Source organism: Phalacrocorax carbo, chromosome 2 (assembly GCF_963921805.1).
Source record: "Phalacrocorax carbo chromosome 2, bPhaCar2.1, whole genome shotgun sequence".
NCBI classification, from domain to species: Eukaryota; Metazoa; Chordata; class Aves; order Suliformes; family Phalacrocoracidae; genus Phalacrocorax; species Phalacrocorax carbo.
In genome coordinates, this window is record NC_087514.1 from 48,241,232 (window position 1) to 48,258,997 (window position 17,766).

Below are 17,766 nucleotides of genomic sequence, written 5' to 3' on the forward strand. Positions count from 1 at the left end.
ACACCTGCCTGCCCATGGGAAGCAGTGAATGAATTCCTTGTTTTACTTTGCTTGTGTGCCCGGCTTTTGCTTTACCTATTTATCTCAACCCATGAGTTTTCTCACTTTTACTCTTCCAATTCTCTCCCCCATCCTACCAGGAGGGGAGTGAGTGAGTGGCAGTATAGGGCTTAGCTGCCAGGCGGGGCTTAAACCACAACAGTGACAAAAGTGGCTATCTGAATTGCTGGGATATGTGGATTCTTCCTTCTTTTAAAAATTGGTTATGTTTGTTCTCATGCCTTCTTTGGTAGTTTCAGGTGGCTGTTTCCCCTCACATAAGATGCAGGAACGTGCGGAACAATAGGAAAAGGTTACTTGGCCAAGCTTCAGGTTAAACACCTTGCTCTTGACTACTCAGCTGTTCAAATAAAGTTACCTTAGTTTCTCCCGATATATAGTCTTCCAAGTTCAGTGTCAATAGATTTGATATGATTTAAAGTGTTATCTTCAGTGGGGGAAAACAAAATTTTTTATTATTATTTTGCAGGTGGCTTCAGGTGAATGCAATGAAGACACTGAGGTTTACAACATTACCCTTAGTACTGGGGATGAGCTCACTTTAATGGGGCAAGCAGAAATACTTTATGCAAAATCTTCTAAGGAGAAGTCACGACTCAACACCATCTTTAAAAAAATTGGGAAACTTAATTCAATTAGTAAGCTAGGCAGAGGCAAAATGCCCTGCCTTATCTGCATGAACCACAGGACCAACGAAAGCATCAGCCTCCCTTTCCAGTGTAAGGGCAAGTTTAGCACCCGCAGCCCGTTGGAGGTGCAGATGCAAGAAGGTGAGCACACAATTCGCAATATAGTAGAAAAAACCAGGCTGCCCGTTAATGTGACTGTGCCAAGTCCCACACCAAGAAATCCTTATGACCTGCATTTTATCCGTGAAGGGCACAGGTACAAGTTTGTCAACATTCAAACCAAGACTGTGGTGGTTTGTTGCGTGCTTCGTGGCAACAAAATTATTCCCATGCATTTTCCCTTGCACTTGACGCTTCCAAAATTTACTCTACCTGACAGTCTGGTGAAGGGGGAGCTGTGGCACGAATCCCTTATTCAGCACTGGTTTAATATATGCCAGGAACAGTTTGACATAGATGAGTATTCCCGCGCCGTGCGAGATGTGAAAACTGACTGGAACGAAGACTGCAAGAGCCCGAAGAAGAGCCGATGCACCGGGCACAGCCACGTGCCGAACTCCCTCAGCTACGCACGGGACGAACTTACGCAGTCCTTCCACCGGCTTTCGGTGTGCGTCTATGGAAACAACTTGCATGGGAATAGTGAAGTGAACCTCCACGGCTGCAGGGACTTGTGTAACGAGTGGGCCCTGTTCTCTCACGATGCTCTTCAGTATCAGGAGTCTGGTGACAGTAGCAGCGATTACCTTTTTCCTGAAGTTAGCGAAGAATCCATGTATCTGCCTACAAAACCAGAACTTCCTTACGAAGAGCTGTGGTTGGACCAAGGGTCTGGAAAGGCTGGTGACCAGCCTCTCACTCGCTCACTAAGTGAGAAGAACAAATGTGACAACTACAGAGGGTCTTTCCGATCAAAGTGTGGTACCGCATCTCTTCCTGTGCCTGCGACTGTCGGAGCAACCACAAAGTCTTCAGATGTTTCCCTACCTCCACCTCCAGTGCCTCCCAAATCAGAAGCAGTAAGTCAGAGTTATTTATGTTGGTTTGTTTCTTTTTTTAGCTGCTGAAGAGTTTGCTTGGGGATTTTTTTAGGGAAGATTTGCGGGGAGGGTACACGGAAGGCAAGGAAACGGTGAGACTTTATGAGATATGCAACTGCAGCTAGTTTCCTGCCAAGTGTAAGTCATGTCCTAAAAATCACCAGAGTATATTTACTGTAACTGACCTAGTAACTTAATCCTGATACTTTCAGGTGGTATTTATTGGGGTTTTTTTCTCCCACAAACAAGGTCTAAGAATTGCTAGGTCACTTCCTCCCCTGGCTTTACACATCATCTCTCCACATGGCCTCCGTGTTTTCTCATATTTTCTGTGGCTGAAGTGGGTGGGGCATGACCCCACTTGGAACTGCCTTGGATCACCTTAGTGTGTGCGTCTTCAGTTAACAAGCCCTGATAATCAGGACAGCTAGAATTTTTATGGATTTGAAGTGTTTGTTTATGAGAGATTATCTTCTCTGTTACAAGCCTGTGGCAGATTTTGAAGAATATTAAGTATCATTGACCTCAAGGAAAGTTTATCACACTAGACCTGAACTAATCACTCTGTACTGCTTATTGAAAGAAAACATGTTTAAGTAGGAGCTGTGTGGAGTTGATAAATGAGCCTTCTAGTGGACTCAATTTTAAACAGAGCATGTTTCCAGTCCTGGGGTTTCTAATGAAAACTCTTGGGAGAAATCACTTCTCCAAACCTGAAATGTCATGGAGACTTCAGAGGTAAAAATACAAATATGTTTTATCAACAGGAGCTTTTGTGGACTGGGTGGAAAATCCAACTGTTACATGGTCTCTTGACATAGTCCTACACATTTAAAAACAAAAAAAAAAAACCAAACCACAAAGGAAAAAAGAGAACTTCCCCCAGGAAAGAGCGTTTAGTAATCTTTAGCAAAATTTAAGTGATACATCCTTACGTCATATGAATCTAGACGGATTTTCAAGAGAATGGCTGCACAGCAAGCTGAGACTAATCTAAGACCAAAGTGCAGCAAACCATGGTGATCCCATCTCTTTCCTATTCCCATCTTACAGTCCAGTAACATTGGCCATAGCCTTTCCATCATGAGCCAGGTCACAATCTGCTTGAAAGCTAAGTTGTGTTTACCTGTGCTGGGTTAGCCTGCCGTGGATTGCTGTGGGGATCCCCCTGGCCAGGCTGTGCAGCTGCTGGGGAGCATGGCGAGGAGAGGGGAGGAGGATGCCAGTGCAGGCACAAAATGCACAACGGTAGCCCTTTGACCATGCAGCCAAAACTTCCAAAAAAAAAACCAAGTTGCAGTAGCCTCTGCAAAGGCAGGAAAGTCAAGACATTACCTCCTCTGTTTATGTGTAATGTCAAAGTGCAGGATCCCACTGAGGTCAGGCACGCACTGACGCTTTGTCCAGGCTCCTTTGGAAAAGTGCACAGCAGCACCATATCGGTATGAGGTTCCCTGGCAGCTTACGCTGATATAAACCGGTGTGGGGCTGGTCCCACCCTCCTCCTCCTCCTCCTCCTCTTCCTTCTTCTCCTTTCCCAGCCACATGGTCCTGGCTCCTCTTTTGTGCTGGCTCTGGCACTTGTGCGCCTGGGCAGGCAGCCAGGTCTGGATCTGGAAAATGATTAGTTTCCTGCTGACTTCTGTGAGCTGAACTGCTTCAGTGCCAGGTCAAAGGAGTGCCGGGGAGCGGGTGGGAGGGTGAGGGGGTGACGGGAGAGGAAGGCTGCCCCCACAGTGGGGTGAGGGCAGCCCTCCTGGCAGGGGGCTGCTGGTCCCCCCAGGTCATGCCTGAGGTGTGGGCTGTGGAGTGCCTGCATAGCATCAGCGTGGACCCTCACACTTCAGGAAACCTTGTGGCGTAGTAACTCGCTTCTGGGGGCAGCAGGATAGCGTTTGGGATACCTGCATATGTTGCCTTTTATGGTCACTTTGAAAAGGTAATGTGAGAGTGCTGTCAGCAATTTCGGTAATGCTTTCTAGCCGTGCAGGAGAACTAATTTCTGCTGAAGATATTAGCTTGCATTTAGAGGTGGGCAGGGCGTGTAGCCCCATACGAAATAAAACAAAATTTTAAAAACTGCATCTCCATAGACGATGATAATTTGGAAATCAGTTTTGTGGCTTCCTGGAACAGCTTAGGAATGAGTATCAGTGATCTGCCGAATTCATCAGTGAGCTGGGGCCAAGGAGATGTTTGCATGGTTTTCATGTAGGGTATTTATAGAATAAATAGATCTCAGGAGCTGCTGATGAACATGCGGTTTAGTCATCACTCCCTCTGGAATGATATTCTGTAACATTTCTGTATGAAAGTTGGCTGGCAATTGTATTTTTGCATGCACAGAATTTAAAGTGTGCATACAGGAGGTCTTTGTAGGAGAGAGAGAGAGAGAAGGACAATCAGGTGTTTCAGAAGCTGTTCTGGTTTTCTTCGCACCAGCAGAATGAGGCATTATGATATATAATGCTTATTTTCTAAATACCTTTCAGAAAATCGAAGTGGCATGAAGGCAGAAGGGGGTGGGGGATGGGAAATGACCTCTGAATTAAGGCCTTTAAATTAGAAATCGCTTCAGTCCCCAAACACTAATTTGCATAAAATCAGAGCCTGTTTTCCTGATTGATTTAAAGCACGTCCCCGATGGAGCGTGCCTGCAGTTCAGGCTCCCGTCAGCAAGGAACGTTGAACCACTTTGCATTATGCTCGCGGTCATGCTGGCGACAGGGTGGGTTTTATCCCAGCGGCCTCAGAAGCAGCCACTGCGAGAGGCACAGAAGCCCAGGTGCCCTGTGATGCCCAGATTCAGGAGTGACACCCCAGGGTCCAGGGGGTACTGTTCGGGGCTTGGGCTGGCTCCAAGGGAAAGGAGCAGGTCTTTAAAAAACTACTTCACGCTGTCTGAAAGAGGTCACCACCCCCGAGTCACAGGAGGGAGCGCTGGAGCACGGGAGGGCTCAGACATTCAGTGCAAATGCACTTAGTCTGTATATGGCAGCTGTGTGGCATCTAGTGCTTCTGGGCGAAAGAGTATTTCCTTGTAACAGCAGCAGCCATCGCAGTCATTGTCGCACCGTGGCTGTTCCCCTCCTCTCCCGCATGTATTTCATTGCTGGTCGCTTGGACCTAGTGAGGGTAGCTCTCCTCTGAAGTTTCCGCTCGCTCTTGTCAGTTTAATCTGCAAAATCTCTCCTTTTTATTCCTCTGCTGGGTTTCCCGAGGGCTGTGTCTGGCAGCTGTAATCGCAGTCTTGTGACAGGCACCAACTGGGACTGCAAACTGGTATTATTTATGGCCTCGTTCTGATCTTCAATCTAGGTCAGCAAGGGAGCTTGGCATAGTTTGTTATGCCAATGCAATATTATGCAATGCCGGCAGTCATCCCGGGAAAGAATTCCTTTAACCCCTTGACCGTCTGCTGTGCTCCAAGAGCTTCCCTGAATGGTCTCTCTAACCCCATGAGCATATATTCAATAGCATGCAGTATTAACTTTGCCTAGTCTGACTTGGGGGGGGGGGGAAAAATGAAGTCCTTAGGCATCCTTGGGGCACAGCACTAAAATGGTTGAAGAGTTTTATGCCTGAATTCAATAACAACCATGAATAAAATTTATTCTTTTTTTTTTTTTCTTGAAAGAGCAAATAAGAACCCTTAGAGCAAGATTTATTTCAGTGTTTTATGCTGTCGGGCATTTCCTGTAATTTTGACTTGTTTTGAATTAGGGAAAAAATGTACTACAATGTCCTGGTCCCCAATTTTCCATTTCACAAAAGTACTAAACGGGTTGTTGCATTTTGAAAGCGCTGAAGTGGATTGCAAAAGGTTCCACATTTATTCTGTTTTTAAATAAATTAAATCACTTTAATTGCTAATTATGTGTTGCAGAACTGCGAAGATAACTTTTAGTCTGCAGTGTTGTTAAATGTAAAAATAAACTCTAACTTTGAAGCACAAAGAGAATTTCCCTTTTCTGGTCCATGTAAGACTGTTTCAGATAAAGAGAATATAGAGGTCTTATTCTGCCTGGGGGAGGCGGTGAGTCCTTAAAAATTTTGCCTGGCAGCCTATTTCTCAGTAGCCTTGCTCACCTCCAGCCCTACTTAATAAAGTTGCTCTCCCAGATATGTACTGATGAGATAAAGGTCTTAATTCTATCATTTTTTCTGTGGGGATGAATCCTGATATTTTGTTGTCACCTAGGCAGACCAAACTGAATTTCAGATAAGCATTGCTACAGTCATGTGTTTTAAGCTGCAAAGTTGGCTGGCTGCAAAAAGTAGACCTATTGGCTGGGTGCATTATTTGAACAGGCTTTTCTGCCTACACCTTTCAACTTGTACGTTTTGTAGTTAACCTTATCCTGGACCACTTTAGCAGCTACAGAAAGACTGAAGCTCCAGGTTTGAATCCCAGCATCTGGCAAATACAAGATAGTGTACCATTCCTGGGGGAGGAAAGCTGCGAATTATCCTAGACCTGGATGGCTGGGTATCACTGGTGAAGTAAGTCAGGAAACATCAGAGTCTGTTGAGATCTTTTCATTACGTAAGGTTGGTTTATTACATCTGCATAAACAACAGTCATGAAATTTAAGCCTAACGAATTGCTCCTTACAAAATGTAAAATATCTGGAACAGTCTGTCTGATTTTGTATGTTACTGGAAGGTTCTTTTACATTGTTCCGTTGCTGCTACTTTTTAGATGAGTGGATATCCAACTCCTGAAAAGCACCCTGAAAAAGATTGCTAGCAAGGCATTCTTTTGGACTTCTTTATGACAAGCCACATACTGTTGCAAATATATATACTTAGCATAATTTTTTTCTTCTCCTCACTTTTTAATTATTTCCTTTCTCATAAGAAGGCAGAACCAGATGTGTTTCATCTGGTTGAGAGTGCTGTTGCCCAGATTTTCTCGCTGCTTACTTCTGTGTTGTTCTTTTGTACAGGTAAGAGAGGAATGCAGGCTCCTGAATGCTCCCCCCGTCCCACCACGAAGTTCAAAGCCGTCATCCACCAGTCCCTCCATCCCTCCTCGTACAGTCAAACCTGCACGACAGCAGACCCGCTCTCCTAGCCCTACTCTGTCCTACTACTCTTCGGGACTGCACAACATGTATGTGTTTGAGCTCTGAGAGACCTGAGCTGGCACTTTTTGAAAGAGTTAACTTTAGCAGCATTCTTTTTGGAAGGCACTTATTTATAAAGGCATGGTACTGTGTCAGAGTTGCTGACTTTTTGTGAAATGGGCTAGCCTGTCAAGTTATTTTTAAAGATTCAAGAGAAAGCAAAGCTCTAGCAGCAACTATGTTTTACGAGATAGGACATACTGGTTTATATTAAATACCTGCACATATTGCTATAGGGAATCTCACCATAAGGTGGCACAGGCTGTCTAAATGGAAAATCCTGTACAGTTCTGTATCATTCTTGAAGGGCTTGAATCTTCAAACCAGAACGTCTCAAAGCTAGTTTCAGGTGGGATTTCAGTGCCGCATGCAGTGCAGCCAGCTCTGATAAGTGGGGGAACAAAGGAGTCTGGTAATCCAGAAATGTGTTGTGCCAACTCTATGGGAACCTACAGGGTGGGTGTGATGGAGAACAGAGAGGTCAGCAGACACCACTGAGTGCAAAGTGAGGTGTAGTGGAAGGTTGCCAGACAGCTTCCAGATCAAACCCACTTCAGCACAAACCTAGTCCAAAAACTGGAAAATCCACTCAGGCCAGTCAAAAGTTGACAGTAGATTTTTAATTATGTGGCTGCATAACTTTTCCTAGCAATGCAGTGTTCTTCCTTTGGCTTTAGAAAACATATACACCTTTTTTAGTCTCACCTCCTTTTTGACTTTAATGTCTCGTTGTGTGCAGTTTTGGGCACCACAGTACATTAAAGATATAAAGCTACTAGAGAGTGTCCAGAGAAAGGCCACAAAGTTGGTGAAGGGTTTAGTGGAGAAACCATATGAGGAGCAGCTAAAGTCACTTGGTTTGTTCAGCCTGGAGAAGAGGAGACTGAGGGGAGACCTTGTCATGGTCTGCAGCTTCCTCACAAGGGGAGGAGGAGGGGCAGGCTTCTCTCTCTTCTCTCTGGTGACTGATGACAGGACCCGAGGGAATGGCAGGAAGATGTGCCAGGAGAGGTTTAGGTTGGATATTTGGAAAAGGTTCTTCACCCAGAGGGTGGTGGAGCACTGGCACAGGCTCCCCAGGGAGGCAGTCACGGCACCAAGCCTGACGCTGTTCGGGAAGCACTTGGACAACGCCCTCAGACATATGGTGTGAATTTGGGGCTGTCCTGTGCAGGGACAGCAGTTGGACTTGATGATCCTTGTGGGTCCCTTCCAACTCAGGACATTCTACGATTCTATGATTATTTTTTGTATCTAGTCAATGACGAGACACTACCTGTCTGGATTTTACAAATTGATCTGAAACATCACTGAAATAATTTCAGCCTAAATGCAATTGGTATAATAACTTATTCTGGTATTGCCTTTCTAAACCATACTGCACATTTGCAGCTTAGTGTTGTGTATCTGGCAATGATCACGCTAGATCAAGGCTGCTCGTTTGTTTTTATGAAAGCCTGTTGGGTAGTTCTGTCAAGGTCTACTCTACAGGAGGCAGAAGACCTCCCAGGATTTGAGGCCTACCAAATGCTGCTTTCTCTCTTTGTAGCTAAGAATACATCTGCCTCCCAATAAACCAGGAAAAGAGCGAGAAGTGAAGTTTGTCAGGAATGCAGGTGGTACTATTTACCTTGAACTTCACAATATTTGCATGAAATTAATCACCAGCTTAGGTCTAGACCAGATATCTCTGTTGTGATAGAATTGACCTAGTGCTGCAGAGGAAGCTGCTAAAATATTGGCAATGTGTGGCATAAGCAGATTGCTGGTGAAGTTGCTTTTCGAGTCCTGCCATTTTTATCAATGATCTTACTTTCTGGATCATGAAGGGTTGCAGGCAATATTTTAAGCACAAACAAAAAAATATGATTTGTCTTTATCTGCCTATGAAAATGCCTGACATCTGAATTCAACTATATGTAATGTTTCTCTTGTATCCTTTGGCACTGAGTCCCAGTGAGTTAATTTTGGTGGAGGATGAATAAGGAAGCACTTTGAAAATATTTATCAGTTTCAGTAATTCCATTAATATTTTGAATCATTAAATGTTCTAATTTCTAATGTTGAGTTAGAGGTCAGAAACAGGATCAATCAATTCAATTCTTCTGTGTAGTTAGTTCTTTAGGACACCTCACTGTCTTCTCCAAATTGAACAGCCCAATAGCTACATTTGTGAAAAATGCTTTGCACTGGTATACGTTACAGCAGTTGACCTTTAAACAGGCAGAAACGACCAGTTGACAGTATATCCTTGTTGAGAAGGGAGGAAAAAATATCTGGTATTGTAAACATCCAACTGCTTTAACTTACAGACGTGTATTTGTGACATAAACAGGAAAAAAATAAGAGTTTGGAGGGCATGGAGTGGAGAGTGAGGAATGGTTAGACAGGGAAACTGCATCTCTTGGGGCTGAGTTTTGTAACTAATTTTCCAGTGGTACAGGTTAGAGCTGCTTTTATGCATCTGTACTTTGTGTTTGAGCTGGGCAAGTCCAGGTTGGCTTCCTCTCTGACTCACTGTAAGTGCACAGGGAACTGTTTTTTGTGTCAATCCTTTCAGAAATATGCTGGCTTTTGAAAGCTGCTGCCCTACTCAAGCAGTTTTCACTGAGCAGTCACAGAATGACTACCTTGTTTCTTTCTTGAGTAGTTAGTTTCCAGAAGAGAGAGGTGAGTAATTTAAGCAATTATTTCAACTCTTGGTTTCCCTCTGTTTCGTTAGTTAAGGATTTTACAAATCTGCTAATTGTTTTTCCAGTGTTCTGGCTTAATTGGCCAGAATTCCAGAGATCAACCCAATCCTTCAGGCTTTCTAAAAGAAAGCAGTACAAAAGCAGCAAACATTTGCTTTTGGTAACAGATTGCATGCTTTTGTTGGCATCTCTGTCTCTCAGGAGCATCTGGATATAAACTATCAGTTCCTTTGGGCAGGTTGAGCTTAGCTTACTATCTGGAAGTAGGTCAGGGTAAATTTCTTTAGGTGCCTTTGAAAAGCGTTTCTCGTCATAGCTTTTTAAGGATATGGACACACAAACAAGTTCCTGTGAGGCAAGCTTAAAGCCTGCTACTTCAACACAAACATCTGAGTTTGCTTACCCTTCCAGGTAAAACTATTCCTTTGGCTGTACACATTAACTTATTCTGTGTTATTGTACTGTGCACCGGTGCAGTTTTTGCACCAGTGACGAGTGGGGAAGGATCCAGTGCCCTGCACACATGCAAGAGCTCTAACAAATGAAAATGTTGTCTCCAAAAGGGCTTTTGGTCATCTCTTCTGTCAGTCAAGCTTGGGTCTAGTGCAGTGGTGACCTGTTACGAGCATTTGCATACCATGACGCGTGTGGTATATAAATATAAAATACAGGATTAGAACATCATCTAGTATATTTGAGGCTGTTGCTTTTCCATGGTGGTGTCCCTCAGGAATTTGACAGTGGAAAAACTGAGTATTTGGGAGATGACACAGACTGAATTGAGACATCTACTTTTTTATGAGCTTGAAAAACCAAGACATGAGGCTTTAGAGTATATCAGCATCTTGTCAGGCTTGTAGAAGGAGTAGGACTGTCAGTGCATTATTCAAATGTGTGTTAATTCAAATCTTAAAAAGTTCTGCCGGAGGAAAGAATATTCTTTTCTTGTGACAGCCACCCTCTGACTCTGTCAGATGATTTATGAATTTATTCAGATGCCACATTTTTTCGTACTAATGACATCCTTTCTGCTTTGTTCCTTAAGCAGTGTCACAGAGGGCGACAACACCAACCCAACTGAGAGCACACCTGCTTCCTGCTACCCTTGTAACATGATAAAAACCGAATCCAAAGAGCCTGAGAGCACGATGCCTCTGGGAAGCCCCTCAACTGAAGCTCTGCCTTCAAGGTTATCTTGGCCAAACCATTTTTCAGGCACTGCTGAAGGCCTGAATAGGAGTGATTTTCTGCTCGATCCGAGCAGAAGCTACAGTTACCCCAGACAGAAGACTCCAGGTACGCCAAAGAGGAACTGTCCAGCACCTTTGACTTTTGACTTTGATGGGTGTGAGCTCCCAGCGGGGTACTCCCCACTGACCCCAGCAGAGTTCACGAACACGATCTCTAGCTGTCCAAAGTCGGCAAGTTACTCTCTAGACTGCACTGATGAGAAGACTCTGGGAGACAGCAACACAAAGCAGAGCCATTCATGTCCTGCCTTACCTCCTCGGGCACCAAAGTCAAGTGAAGAAAAAACGGTTACAGACATGTGTCCCTTGCCGCTGAAAATAGATGGCGCCGAGGAGGAGTCAAAAACTGGTTCTCCAGACCTCTTGGAAGACCAGTATCTCGTCAAAAAGGGCACGCAGGATACGTTCTCTGTGTCTTATCCCTTCTCGTCTCCCCTGCACCTCCAGTTAGCGCCAAGGTCGTGCGGGGATGGCTCTCCGTGGCAGCCACCCACAGACCTTTCTGGACTCTCTATAGAGGAAGTGTCTAAATCGCTGAGGTTTATTGGTCTGTCAGAAGATGTCATATCATTTTTTGTTACAGAGAAAATTGATGGTAATTTACTGGTTCAGCTTACAGAAGAAATCCTGTCAGAGGACTTTAAGCTAAGCAAATTGCAGGTTAAGAAAATACTACAGTTCATTAATGGCTGGCGGCCTAAGATGTGATGCCGACTAGTTATTAATGAAACTGTATGAGATGTGCTCAATGCACTTCAGCTAATACATCACTTCCTGTTTTTTGCACTAAAAGCCCTTCCTGTAAATAGTAGTAGAAAAATTCTTACTATGCAGATAAACGTTTTTTGAGTGGTGAATGGATTTTTTTTTTTAATGTCAATAATAAAGGTAGAGAATCTGCAGAGGTGTGCCTTGTGCATCCCTGAACGTTCAACAGCTGCTAAAAACTGGACACTAGGGGAACTTTTACTCCGTAGTCTGTTAAGACTTAGTCATATTTATTACTGAACAATTTGATGCTGAAAGACACACACCAATCCAGTTTACAGTTTTGTGTTAACTGCAAAAAAAAAATGTATTTCTTACGGGATTATTTCTGTTCAAATAATATTTGGCAACATGCTGTGACTTTCTTCCGTTTCTGTTAACAAAAAGCATGTTCAGATATATGAAAACATTGTTTTGACACTACATCTGAAAATGTTAAGAATTGCTGTGAAGTGCCACTAATACACTATTCTTGCAGCATATTTTTATTAACAGTATCTTCTTGACTACCTGTAATGTGGGTACATTTTCCATGTTACTTTGAGCAAAAAGAGTTAACTGTTTTTAAAACAAGAGTCTTGCTTAGTTCATTGCCCAGAGGGAAGGGAGAAGGGGGATTTTCCTACTGAGCCACTCTGCCCTGGTCAATTAAAAGTTTATGACCTGTAGATTTCAAAAGTTTCTTTTGTAGTCGGATGGCTGGAGTAAGTAGCATGACTTCTGGTCGTGCGGCTTTCTCATGGGAAAGGCAGTTCCGTGCACAGACTTTCTCAGCAGATCCAGCCTGCCGCAGTAGCCTGCTAGCACAGCCCTTGCAATAGCCTTCCCCTGGCGAAAGGCAACCCCTTAGATTTCCTCTGCTATTTCAGCTGAAAATGCGGTCAATGTGCTCTTCTATTGCGGCAGTTGGATCTGTTTGGGAAGGCAGTAGTACTCCTGTAGGATGCCTTTGAAATAAAGCATTAGTGAGGTTGGCACAGAAACAGCACATGGCATGCTGGTAAGAAGGGGCCAAGTGAGGGTTTTGGCCACACCTTGGGAAATGCGCTGATGTTTAAGTTCACCTGTCTTGTTTGCAGTGGGCTAGGAGGATGTGGGTGTCAAAGAGGGAGGGACTGTAGCATCATAAGATGTGCTAATTCAGTTGCCCAGCTGCAAAACCTCACTGCAATAGATGTCACGTGGAAGTAGCAGTCAAAAGGGAGCGTAGAGATGGGAAGGGGGCATTAGGCTGCCCCTGGACACCTTTCAAATTTAACTGCTCAGAAGGCTAGAAGTAGGATTAACTTCTGCTAGTCTGTTGCCAATATCCTGTGCTTGGCAGAGCTCTCCAAAATGTGTCTGAATAACCCCAGGATCCTCTGTTTTTGTAGTACTGAATGGAAGGATTTGTGGAGTTCCACAGGAAACAGTCTGTGATGTCTGTCCATCCTCAGCAACCATGTGTGCCCACGATCCTCAGGTGGTCAGAGCCAGGGGTGCTGGAGCAGCTTCACGTTCACCTGCTGCTGAACAGAGCCCTGGCAAGGGTGACACCGTACCTGCCTTTCTCACCTTTTTGAAGTACAGAAAAATCTCTCTTTTTCCATTGTAGGGCATGTAGTGGGAGCATCGAGGAAATACAGAGGAGGGACAAAAGTGAGAGGCTGCTTTTGCCTGTTTTCTCAAGCATATTGACTCATTAGAAAGAATTTACTTGCAAATGGAGTTTTCTGCTGCCCTGGCAAATTTCATGTCATGTCCCCCTGCTGAAGCCAAGATCCATCATTTGTCATGCAATAATGCAAACCACCGGTTCCCAACTAGAGAGCAAAGCCCAATTGATGTGGGCACTAGAAAGCAGTGAGCCAAAAAATATCCCAATAGAAAAACCCCAAGAGTTCATAATCCTACTCTTTTTCTTAATGTATCGACTTTTAGCAACAGATCAATAGCTTTCTCCGGATGCATTTTAATTAGCATCCTATTTTAGCTGCAAGAAAGACTAAATCGAATCAAGTACTGTGCAGATGTGTATGCTTGTTGGTAGGCATGTGGAAGTTGAAGTCAATTGCATTTTAACCCTCGCTATGTCAAATGGGCTTTCAAATTTGAAAGGGACAAATTTTAAATGTCAGGTACTTTTCTTTGTTTTGCTTGGCTTGTTAATTCCAGGTGAAAAAAGTAAAACCTCTCAAAAAAAGGAGATGGCAGTCTTTAAAGAAATTAAATATTTTGAATGCCCCCAGGATAACAACATCCCTGAGAAAATAGTGGTGTTTGACTATGGATGGATACCTATTCTGTTATCTCTGCTTACCTGCTTGGAATATTTTTTCTTGCAAGCAGCCTGGTGAAATTTGCATTCATGATTGTGCTGCATTAATGTCACGTATGCTTAGACCAAAACACAACTTTTTGGAGGCACTCTGCTAAAATAGGCCAAACCTAACCTTGCACTTCTTTCCTCAGATTAAATAAACGTAAGGCCTCTGGTGCTTATGTAGTTATCAGTGTCTGACTTGTGTGTTATCCTCGGGGTTTTTCTTTGCTTGGGAGTTTTGGTAGAAAAAAAAATCTGGTATGTCATTCTGTATGGAGCTGTCTCTTTGTTCTACACCGGGAAACACATCCTTTCTATGCAACAGTCGTGTGGTAGTGCAGGGACTGATGCTGCCTTCAGCATCGAAACCTGGATTTTAACATGGGGGCTTTTCTGGAAGTGGACACAACTGGCCAGGGGAGGGATGGGGAGGAAACTTGAGGGGAAGTGCTGGTTTTCTTTAAATGCTCATGCCTACGATTGAGATTCTTTGTCTTGCTGCCTGGCTGGCTGTATTGAAATCAACTCAAAGTGCATATTTGCGTTCTTATTCTTGCCATATTGTAAAAATTGCCTATGGCTAGAAACTTAGAGACAGAAAACATTTGGTGCATCCAAAATTAGAAGGAAAATGTATTTTGAAGTTTTCTTTGCAGCTAGAAGCAAGGGTTTGAAATAACTGTATATTACATAGGGCTTTTTCCAATACAACAGTTCTACTTGCCACTTTAACTGACTTTATTCCACAACAACAGCTTCAAGAGAATCAACATAAATAACGACGCCGTCTCAAAAACCATCATGTTTTAAATCTGTCTATAAATACTTGAAGTGTTTTCTCCTATGTTTTCTTCCTGAATCAACTGCTTGATTGTCTCCCCCGCTAAATAAAGTGTGCTGGCACCGGTTACTTGCGTGCTGCCCAGCGGGGTGCCTGCCTGCACTGCAGGTCAGCAAAGTCCTGCCTGCAGGCCAGGCAGGGGCTACACCAGGCTACTTAAAAGCCAAACACCAGCCCTATGTGAAAGGACGAGGGCTCAGCCCAGCTCTCCTGGCTCCTCTTTTTGATGCTCTGAAATTGCAGCATTCCTGTGTACGTGGTAGAAGGTACGAATGAAATCATAAGAGGTGAGGGATCATCCATTTTATTTTACTAGGGATGGCAGGGCAGTAGGAAAACAGGCCCCTTGTTGAGACCTAGCAATAAATGACTCTTCATTTGTACGTCTTAAACTCGTAACAGTCCGGGAGTTGTTCAGACTTTACCGTTTCTGTGCATAATAACCAAATTTTCAGCGTGAAAATCTGCAGAGTGATTCTCTTGGCTTGGACAATCTTCTGAATTATATTAAAAAGATCTGTTAGTTCTTAGCTCTTTAGATTTACTTTGGGTAGGTCAAAAAAGTAACACTTGGGAAAAAAAGAGAAAGCCCCAGAACTTTGGCTTAGTATATTTCCGTTATAAAATGAAGCATGGTTTTTGTGGAATTCTGTGCTGTTTTGGGCTTTTGTGTAAAAGGCTGAAGGCAGATTATTATTTAAACCAGGTGCAAATAAATATTCCTGTAATGTATATGAACAAATTAAAACCGTGTATTGTAAGTATGTAAACTGTATATTAAAGACACTATTTTCATGATATTTCAAATGTGTACAGAATTTGTTGTACTAAATTGGTTGGGTTGCACGTATTGTATGAAATGGTTGGTTTTTATTTAGCAGATTCACTGACTTATCCTCTTGCTCATCTCGGTATAATTCAGAAATAAGCACTTCTCAAATAGTGAATTCACAGGGTAAGATTGGGCTAATTGAGAAGAGCAATCAGGCTTTTGCATTTAACCTCTCAAGGCACATTACCTTTCCCTGTCTTGTAATTTCACTTGATCCCCTTCAGCAAGAGCATCGAGCTGTGCGTTCCCCAAAGAATTTGTTGCCAGACGGCTTTTCTGTTTCCAGCAGACGTTCACCTAAAACATTATTTTCCTGATCCCTCAGCCTATTATCTTTGTTTTAGAGGAATGTATTCAATTATAATTTGGATATGCTTTCAAGCGCAAGACCAGGCGCAAGTATTTCTGCTTTGCAAAAAGTCTCTGAAGCGTTTATTGGGTGGGGAGAAAATTAGAGACAAAACAACGTTATGCTCTAGGTGGCCTGTTCACGTCTCCTATGATACTGGCAACAAGGGGAAATGTCAGCTCTACAGCCATCCACATGTCATGCAGATAAGTTGCTGTTGTGCCAAATTCCCCTTGGGCTGAAGCTTCATTCACTGATACTAGGCCAAAGAAAGTTTACTCCAGCACAACAGGAGTTGTGGAGGGTTTTGTGGAGGGACTCATAGATATATGAGAAATAAAGCAGGGCAGAGACTGCCACAGTGGTTGCCATTGGATTCGAGACAGATGGGGTTTACTTGCCTCCAACCCTCACATCTGGGAGAGGAAGAAGCATGTCTGGAGGGAGGATGTGCATCATGTCGAGGCGGGAACAGAGAGAAGCAGAATTGCTCTCATGAATCAAGAAAAATCTCATTCACTATGAGCAAGTCTCTCTAGGGCACATCTCTGCTCCGCTCTCCAAAGGGGGAAGGAAAATACTTAATTTTTTGAATGCTCCAGTCAGTTGGCTCCTGGCTGGGTGAAAGTTTCTACAGGAAAGCATTTGATACAGGAAGGGGAAGGGAAGGGCTGTAGTCTAAGTCAAAATGTGGCCATGTCCCTATCAGGAAAGGGCTGTTCTAAGGCAGGCATTTTCTGTTTACATCTATTATAGTAGTCATCGAGCCTGACATAAATCTCCTGTCTGACTCTAGTTACCATGGCTACCTGTAAATGTGAATAAGGAATACAGGCAGGGGAGGGACCTGAAAATGCAGCTCTCATCCCTTTAGGAAGTGCAAGCTTAACACTCATGGATGTGCTGCTCCTCTTGGTATGATACATTCACTAATTAGACCTCCCCTAGAGCTGTTGGGTGCGTATGTACCATGTTCTCTGTCTTTCTGGGGCTCCTGTCCTTGAGTGGAGATGCCATGGGGTTCAGGGTATCGAGGACACCTGACGGCGTGTCTCATGTTGCAGGTGACTAATCACTGAAGACCTTAGTTGCAGTAGACTGTGCTAGGTCAGGTTGTTGCTGGCTTGGGGCACTGTGCACCACACTCTGTTGCCCAGGTATAAACGTGCCTTATGTCACCAGATGCATGTGTCATACGCAGCCACTTTCTCCTGTGCACAGGGTGACCGAAAGCTGCAAACCTGGGTGAAACTCTCCTGTTCTTTTTTTCCATGCCGTGAGCAGACGATGAGATTTGTCATTGCAGAACGAACAGAAGACCTGGGCTGCTTTGGCAGTTGCCCTCAGTGATTTTTCCCAGTCAGTGCTGCTGGTCCATCTGCCTAGCAGCATTGCTGCCACGGCAGCATGATTTTTAGGAGTTCCCTTGGCACCTCTTGCTAACCACTGCCTCCACCCCTATGGGCAGCTGTTAGAATGGCAGCTCTGGTGGTTGCACAAAAACTCAAGATTAATTGTGTTCTGTATATGGATTTTTTTCTTCTTCTCTTGCCTGTGGTTGTCACACTCAGTGAAGATCAATTTTTGTTGAAAGTTGATGGTATTTATATTTTTATTCAGTTGCCTGCATCCAATCTTTCTCCTTTGCCAAGATAAAGCATTGCTATGCATTTTCACTCGGCACGATGAAGAGCTGACGTGAAGAGTTGCTTTCAGAAGGAGGTGTCTTCTCCCCTTTCTCCTCATCAGATTCCAAAGGTGGAAAGTCCACTCAAGATGGGTAACCAGGCTGCCACGATGTGAGCATAGAAATATGACCCAAATCTTTATTTATTGCTCAACAAGACTTCAAAATGCCCTTGACTCCTGGGCA

General features: G+C 43.8%; 1 protein-coding gene across 3 annotated transcripts in view; it reads left to right on the plus strand.

Annotated features, from left to right (window-relative positions):
- GAREM1 (GRB2 associated regulator of MAPK1 subtype 1) overlaps positions 1–15,512 on the plus strand; it is a 105,130-nt gene extending 89,618 nt beyond the window's left edge. For 2 of the 3 annotated variants that reach the window (XM_064442789.1, XM_064442791.1), the window contains 3 exons: positions 530–1,708; positions 6,679–6,845; positions 10,597–15,512. In XM_064442789.1, coding sequence (XP_064298859.1) covers positions 530–1,708; positions 6,679–6,845; positions 10,597–11,509 — 2,259 coding nt within the window. In that variant the 3' untranslated portion in view covers positions 11,510–15,512. The remainder of the gene's footprint in view (positions 1–529; positions 1,709–6,678; positions 6,846–10,596) is intronic. The other variant, XM_064442790.1, reaches the window with a different exon arrangement.
- The last annotated feature ends 2,254 nt before the right edge of the window (positions 15,513–17,766 follow it).